The following is an 8,493-nucleotide window of genomic DNA, read 5'->3' as shown; positions in this document are numbered from 1 at the left end:
GTACGAATACGGTGACCGCTCCGATGAGCTCGCCGCGTTTTTTATTCGCAAGAAATTGGCTTGCTAGCAGCCTTGTGACGACGACTACCTCAACGCTTGGATAACAATCGAAGAAGATGACGCTTTGGTCGTAAAATTCTTGTGGCTTTCTGGGTTATCTTATTGTGTAGCTAGATTCACCACGTTTATGAAAACTGCGCTTCCTCTAGGAAACAGCACGTACTATATTAAGCATTCGCATTTTATCACAAAAAGTATGATCGCTCTTTTAACGTTTGCGGGCATGCCTGGCGCCGCGCGTTTGAGTTTGAACGTTCACGCGAACTTTGAGAATCCCAGGGCCTTTTCCTGCGAAGAAATGCTGCCCACGAAAGTGAACTTAGTAGCAGGCAAACTTGGGCTAGTTGGCGAACGTTCAAACTTCACAAAGCAGCAATTAAAACAGGCAAGGAGTAAGAAAGGTAGGTATAGTAGAAGCATACGTACCCTAAGCTGAAGGCGACAACAACAACAAGTACAAGCAAGAACGCTGTCGCTCAACTGACGAGTGCGCAGCGCTCACGTCTGTGCCCACGTCTGTGCCCACCTTTCTTCTTCGTCCTCTTTTGTTTTTTAAACGCTGTTTTGTCAAGTATGAAATAAAAATAGTAAATTATTGCATTTCGTCAAGAAATTTTCTTACCTTCGCTATTGTTTCGACAAGCACGGCACATCTTGGCTACTAAGCGGTGAGGCTGCAGCCGTATTATAGATAGCTGCTAAAGCCATCAACCCCGTGACTGTTACGTTCAATTCTATCTAATTCAGATACTTCGTATGTAATTTTTGTGTGGTTTCTGTATAATTATTTGGAATACTACACAAAACCCCGGATGTTTCCACGGCGGGATGAGGGATTACCAGATGGAGGATATTCGGCATCTTTCGAAGAGGTTCGGGTACAATTTATGAGACATGGAACAGTTTCATTTAGAAGGTACTATAGGGCTGGTTGTTGTTGTTGTTGCCTCAAAACATGGCTCGTACAATGCTAGGATTCCTTTTGCCTGGTTCTATTCCTCTCTTATCGTCTACTATTCACGTGCAGCCGATCTCTGTAACAAACTGGTAGGTTCGCTGCTCGAACCAATGACGAAGCGCAAAGGGGAATAGCATTGGAATAGAATCTGTAGATTATCCTGGCCTAATATTCCTAATGTTTTGGGTAGATTAACACGATGGGCCGAGGTCCATGCTTTGGAATAGCGAGAAATACTTTGGTTACTACGATTGATTTTTGTAGTTTACACATCCCAATTTTTTATTAAACATTGCGTTGATAAAACGCGGCGTATGACCGGGTACAGCTGGAATTCTGGCTCTTTGAAAATTTATGCCGTGGTTGTTGTTTCCCTAGAATTGTATTCAGTGAGTAGGTTAAACAAAAGAAAACAGCTCTGCTTGAAGGATACAGCCAACGTGCTGTCGAAAACAAACACACACACAAGGACAAGTAACAATGTTTATTTACAGTCGGTTTGGTCAAACTCAAAGTCATGCACTCAGCAAAAGGATCTGCAGTGCGGATGTTGCAGGGCAGTCGCTAGGACAACTGTCCTGTAGTTCGAGCCCTAACATGGTAGCTGGAGACCGCATCGTCGTGTATTGTTAACGCCTTGTTGGCAGACGCTAGTTGCAAATCTCGCTGTTCAGTGAGAGACAGTTACCTGTTTGCCATGATTCGTCGCAATAAATATAAAATAAATAACTGTACAAGGGGTCGTAAACGAAGCGACACAAATAGCCTGTTCGTTGTCTTGCGGCCTCTTCGCAAAGTAATCACCTAGCCACTACCGCCAAGACGCAGCTGCCAATTGCTTTCATCCTGTGACCGATGACAGGAAACTCTACACTTATGCGTTTGCGGTGAACTGTTTCTTCCTCAATTTAGTTATCCCATAAAAATGTGAATCACACACGCGAAATGTAGCGCGAAGAAACTGTGAAGAAAAAAAAAAAAAACATTTCTTCGTAAGCTCAAGGTTCATTTACAAGTTCGGGGCAAGTTGCAGTGATACATGTATCGAGCATGTGTTCTATATATTTGCTAGTCGGCATCTCGCTGAGTTAACGTAAAGCAAAATCGGAACCCCGTCTTGGCACTTGCCGCTGCGGTCGGGCTCATCATGCTTGCCTTGCTGTCATTAGATGACAAACTGTGAAATACGAGACAACAGAAAAGTGTAATTTCTCAGCGATTAATTAGATGCACAAGTTCTAAAACCTCAATAATGCATCTTTTTTATGTTCCTTTGTCCTTTGGAACTAAAAAACAGTTTTGAAATACTTTCCGAAAATGCGCCGAATGCGTTGTACTGTCCAGTACAACGCATTCTGCCGATCCACCAGATGAGGTGCAGAATTTTCGACCCACCGCTGAGCGCGCATGAGATGTTCGTGCAAGCGTAATTTGAAGCTCACGGTAATGTAGGGGCCATGATTTCCTCGGTCGCCTGAAATTAATTTAGAGTTTTCTTGCGAAAACCTTAATAAAGACGATTTAGAAACAAAATATGGGGCTTTTCAAAGTGTAAGCGTGCATAGAAAGAATGTTGTTTGCCAACATAGAGGCTAGTATTCTTTGTTAGCCACGTGAGACTTCTCGGCGCGGCAGCGCAGTTAGATCACGGATAGATGACGTCACGCTGTCAGAAAGAAGCATTCTAATACCGAGTAAGCGACAGAGAGCAAGCAGTAAACTGTAAATGCAAATATTTGTGCCGGAAGGCTCTCTTCATGGTTTACCTAAGACCCCTCTCTGAACAACGAATTATCTGAGCAAGTTACAACAAATTATCTCACTGTCAGGGTATACACCTGGAAGAGCGTGCAGAAGCAAATGTCGAAAATTTTATAAGCTAGGAGCAGAGGCACCCCGAAAACCGAAAAAAAAATCTACTGATTAGTAGCACTGCAATGCGCAGACGTAGCGATATTTGTCCGAAGTGTTAACTTAAGAGGAGCCAACTCATGTATGTGCACATGCAATCTTACACAGGAGCCGAGATCTATTCTATGAAGGCACCATCGCTCTTACGAAGCGCCCTGAACAAGACAGTAGCAGAGCGCTTTACGTGCTCACCCACCCACCTCCATCAATTATTACTGCTTTTGCTTACTTCCAGTACACGCAGCACATATGAAACTTCATAGTAAGTTTTCTCATTTTTCACTAATTGTAAATTATTTGCGGACTGTTACAGCCATCGACTATGCTTTCGTTGTTTTTTGCAACGGTACAGCAGATACTGAAGCAACTGTACACCTCAGACGTTAGTCTAGACGCTAGTTACATTACGGTTCGCTGGCGTCACGGGGAGCTACATTACACGGGAGAAAAAAAACAAGCCGCTTTTGAATAGCGGCAATCGGTGTCGCTGAATGCGATGCAACCGGCGATCGCCGTCTGTCATGGGGTGGCTTTTGATCGTTCGCTAAAGGCTACGAGACTGCGTGACAGATCTAGACCACTATAGAGACCAGCGCGGCCCCACTAGTGCGGCCTATCGGGCGAGTCCGAGTCGTAGTATTGCGCACGCCGTTTCGTCTACAGTCGTCGCACAGCTCAGGCTAAGTTTTTGTGAAGCCACCGGTAGTACCGCTGTTCCTCCAGTTCCCGAGGACTCATGGGGGGGTCTGCCTCGTTGGCGTCATAGTCTCGAGAGCTGCGCCGGCGGAAGATGTGTCCCGAAAGCCGCGTCACCACGTAGGCCCAGAACTGCTGCAGCACCTCGGACACATCGCCCAGGACGGTGGAGATAGGACCTCCCCCGCCGCCGGGCATGAGCAGTTCGACGTTGGCCTTTTTCCAGGGCGTGTCTTGCGGACTAGCCAGCTTGACGGCCCGCTTGAACGGGTCCTCCATGAGAACCGTCGACACTCGTTCCGGGTAATTGGTTATGATGCCGTCCACTCCAAGCCTGCATGCCAACGGCAAATATGAAAACTATACAGAGAAATGGCCGCCCTGTCGCTACTGCTTAGACACCATTACAACCACATTTCAACGAAGAAGGGTACGAGAAGTAGAGTAAGAAAAGTCAAGCTCGTTGGCGAACGCAGCCCTGGGAAGCTCACGCATGAAGCACTGAAGGCTTCCTAAATTACTCAATGTTGCACGTAAACCCATTTACGTAACTTTGTCTTAAAACAACGCGAAACGTATTTCTGGTCCCGCGTGTGCTGCACCGACGGAATCGTTCGGGAATAAGCCATACGAAGCGAAGATGATCAGGTGAATGAAGATGATAGGCTTTCCAACTAAAACAGGTTTAGTGCGCTGCATGATTTCGTATTCCGCACGGTTTTCGCGCAATATACAACAGGTATAATTTACAGTAGGTGCTGAAGACGCTAGCAGTGCTTGAGGCAAACTGCCCGTGACCTTCAGTAGCGGCTTGTACCGATGTGAAGCGTGAAAATATCCGGTGTGTTATGCATGTCCCATTCTCCCCGTTTTTTTTTTTCGCCCCTTTATAGCGTTACCGCCAAATTCAAGAGCTACGAATTTCCTCGATATACGAAAATAATCCCGGTTTCGTGACAAAATTATAATATATACACTGCTGCTCATACCGTATGGAGTTGCGGATGGCGGAGCTGAGGTCGATGGTCCAGTGGTACACCTTGTCCGCGTAACTGCGGTCAGTGCGGGAGTCGCGGTAGCGCAGTGCTTGCTTGAGACGGTTGGCCGGTCGGAACAAGCTGATGCAGTTGGACACGCCGTCGCCCTGCCATCTGTTGTGATCAATGCCCAGCTCGCTGTACATTTTGGATATGTCTTCCAGCGGGTCGTTTAGGCCCACGTCAAAACCTGCACAAATTATCACAAATCCATTGTCTAATTTTTTCCGTTGCTTCGAAGACGAATGTTGCAGCAAGTAGGAATCTTCTGTACACCACACTACATGACCGCAAAACGTCGAGTTAATTATTATTACCAAGTAAATTTTTATTATTTTTATCATTATCATCATGATCATATTTAAGCTGACGCAGGGTCATGCGCATGGACTGTTGTTGTTTTTCTATCTGCATAAAACCACACTATAATTGAGAGAATTTAATTGATATCATTATTTTAATGAATACAACTACATTATATGAAAAGTGTGCCTAAGGACAAGAAAGAACTCAAAACATGAACGTAGATCAACAACCCAGATTTACTAGGAAAACACATTGCTCGCCTTGAAGCGATTTCCATGTAACTATAGCATGCGCCCGCAAGCTCTGTTCTCTACCGTGTTGAATATTAGCAGATACATTGTGCCGCCCACATGTGAGATCAACAGCTGTTGAGGAATAACAGGATGTCAGCCACTCACCTACTCTTTCTGCTATGACTGGATCGCCATTCTTCATCAAGGTCTCCACGACACCTTTGAATACGTCCTTATCACTGACGTGTCCAATAGACAGCAGCACGTTCACAGTGTTGTTTGGATCGACTGCGAGAAGGGCATCAATATGAAACACCGCTGTGAATTTATAAGTCAAACTTTGGGTACCGCGATATGCGTGTGTGTGAATGTTTACAAAGTCATAGAATAGTTTTCTGCAATAAATGTGAAGTACGGGAAGTTAGGAAATAGATAAGGCCGGGTATCCCAAAATCATAGGTAGAACATACAGTAAAGAAAAATATAACGAATAGGAATCTATACAACACACACACACACACGCACACGCACACGCACACACACACACACACACACACACACACACACACACACACACACACACACACACACACACACACACACATATATATATATATATATATATATATATATATATAATTGCACATGCAGAGCGCCTTGCATTGTTGTGTGGCGTGTCACTAATACCGACAGAAAAGCTCTCGGTAACATCGCTGTGAGGGCATCTTCTGTGCTTTAGAAGCGCCGAAACTGTGCCGGGCAGATATATTAGCCTCAAGGTATTCCTCTCTGTTTCAACGGAAACTGAAGTTTTATACACTGCTTCAGCATTGATGACGTCTTCAGATATGTTGTTCCGAAGGAGTGCATCACAAAAGACATGACGGTAGCTCTGCATTGCGCTACCGAACTCATTAGTTATAGTTTCACTCATGTTCCGACATTGCACTCACTGTTTGCAAAATACGTAGAGTAGTCTCTGGCTGATAGAGACGCAGCATACGGAAAGCAGTTCGCTTGTGGGCATATAACTAAAGATCTAGAAGCAACAAATTAAGGAGTGAATACTTCAGGACATAGACGCAAGCTTTATGGCGTCTTGCAGCGAGAAGAGATTTCGGGTTTCAGTTTCGCTTCTACGTGTAATAGTTCTTGCGTATTCTGCCTGTTATTGCTGCTTGAAATCTTTCAATCTGTACTGATTTTCCCAGACTTCACTGTTTATCAGATTATGGAATGTCAAAACTATATCGCATCACATCAGGTATCAGATAAAATGGCGTGCCCCCGTGCGAGAATATTTGTAGAACTTATGCAATACAGACGTTCGCAGGACATTTATTAGCTCCGAATTCGGTGTTTTAAATCGAGTGCCATATTTGTAGACGCTACAGTTAAGCTCGCGTCATGCGAGTCATTGAAGACCTGTTGTGATACGATTATGCGCAATTCACATATAAGTAAAAAAAAAGTGTATAAGCCTCATTGCAACAAATCCTTTGATGGCAAAAGCAATGAAATGTTTATCTGCTGGGCACTTCATTGTGGGAAGATGAGTACCCAACTGCGGGATAATATATTTACCCGTGGGCGGTCTACGAGAGATCACAATGAAGCACTATATGCCTGGACCGAACCATTTCTACTCAATCCTAAAACCTGTGCTCGCTTTCATAAAAGATGAAGGGAGAAAGAGAAACAAGTTAAAGAAAGGTGTGTGGACCAACCATAGGTTGTATCGGTGTTGCTCTTCAGAAAAAAACAATTGAAGGGAAGAGAGAAACGCGCTGTGAGTACCTAAATTGTACGCACAAGCGTGATTACCACTGGTCTAACAAGAGATGTGTCTGGAGCCATTGTTTCGACAAGGCTTGTCTCTTCTTCAGGGCCCTGACGAAGACGACCCCTTTGTCGAAACCTCTCCAGAAACAGCTCTTAGTCGACCAGTGATGATCATATTTAAAATCATCATTTTTCTCTGAACATCTGTCTTGTTCAGATATTTACGCACAAGCGTTGTGTCATGAGTCACCACGAAACTTTGTCTAAGAGGCCTTCGAACCGCTGAAAGGGAAGTATGTTAGCAGCATTCATCTCGAGCGCATGTGGGGACTCCCACTCTGGCGCCTTGTTTTTCTTAAAAAGGGGCAGTTGTCTACACCGTCATGCGCACTATACAGTACCTGCGTTTCCACAGTGTAACCGGAATAGACACAAGAAAGGTACGAGATTGCCTCACCACAACCAGAAGAAAAGGGTTTGGAAAAACAAGAAAGCGTCTTATAATAGCCAGGTAAAACCAGTGCACTCATAGAGACTGTTTTACTACTGACGTAGTCCTTTTTTGGCGGACATGTATAGTGTTTTTCTTTTGCGATTGTAGCATGCAGGGTTGTTCTTAAAGTAATGTCAACAAAAAACACCAAGTATACCGTGTGGGGCACGAATAGAACATGAAATTAAAAAAAAAATTCTTAAGCTTTTGTCCTTAATGTTAGAAGAAAAGACAGTGATAGCTGCATATAATGTTGCATGATTTGACAATTGTATGAATTACACAGTGATATTTCTATAATTACAGTGAAGCTACTTCGATCGTTACTGTTTGCCGCAGTTCTCCACAAATACAACATGCAATAAAAAATTCCTTGAAATTTTGCCCGCAAAGTGCGAACAAGTGACATTCATAGCTGCGTGATGAATGATGTGAAATCCGTATGAATTATACAACTGAAGCTGTAAAATTTGGCCCCAACTGCTTCAATCGTTGGTGTTCGCTGCGTTTCTGACATCAATCGCAGTGATCTTGCTGTGGTCCTCAGTGAGATTTAAGTCCAGGACAGTCATCTGAAGCATCTTTCGGAACTTCTTGCAAGGGAAGACAGGTCTTTTGAGACTTGGGGTTTGTTCTTGCTGTTGCTATTATCAAGAACCTGCTTAATCGGTTTGTTCATACACGGAATAACGAAAGAAAGAAGATGTATAAAACATTAAGGGAAGACAGGTATCCTCTCCAGTATTCGCGCACAAGATCATTCACCGCGAATACGGTTCGTGCGTCGACCGTTTAATAGTTAGCATGCCGTATACCGTATTTTGTAAGTGTCAGGCTTACAGTGGCTCTCCTATTTATTTAATGTTTTCAACTGTAACCTGAAACATTGCGTTACTCGGCAAAACGTGCATTCAGGCTGTCGCATGGATTGTTGCATACCTGAAAAAATATATAGGGCCAAATCCACAAAAGTTCTCGTTCGCAGGAGCTTTTTGGCGTTGACCAATGGTCTTCGTT

The 8,493-nt window shown here is 44.1% G+C and overlaps 1 protein-coding gene across 3 annotated transcripts in view; it reads right to left on the bottom strand.

The window, feature by feature from the left end:
• Positions 1–1,487: 1,487 nt before the first annotated feature.
• Positions 1,488–8,493, bottom strand: part of LOC119456237 (dermonecrotic toxin SPH) — a 59,454-nt gene continuing 52,448 nt past the window's right edge. For all 3 annotated transcript variants that reach the window (XM_037717886.2, XM_037717885.2, XM_049669617.1), the window contains exons 5-7: positions 5,367–5,489; positions 4,615–4,852; positions 1,488–3,959 (exon numbers count right to left, since the gene is read on the bottom strand). In XM_037717886.2, coding sequence (XP_037573814.1) covers positions 3,605–3,959; positions 4,615–4,852; positions 5,367–5,489 — 716 coding nt within the window. In that variant the 3' untranslated portion in view covers positions 1,488–3,604. The remainder of the gene's footprint in view (positions 3,960–4,614; positions 4,853–5,366; positions 5,490–8,493) is intronic.

Source organism: Dermacentor silvarum, chromosome 6, assembly GCF_013339745.2.
Source record: "Dermacentor silvarum isolate Dsil-2018 chromosome 6, BIME_Dsil_1.4, whole genome shotgun sequence".
NCBI classification, from domain to species: domain Eukaryota; kingdom Metazoa; phylum Arthropoda; class Arachnida; order Ixodida; family Ixodidae; genus Dermacentor; species Dermacentor silvarum.
The sequence above is the reverse complement of the archived record's forward strand: the minus strand, read 5'-3'. Positions and strand labels throughout refer to the sequence as shown.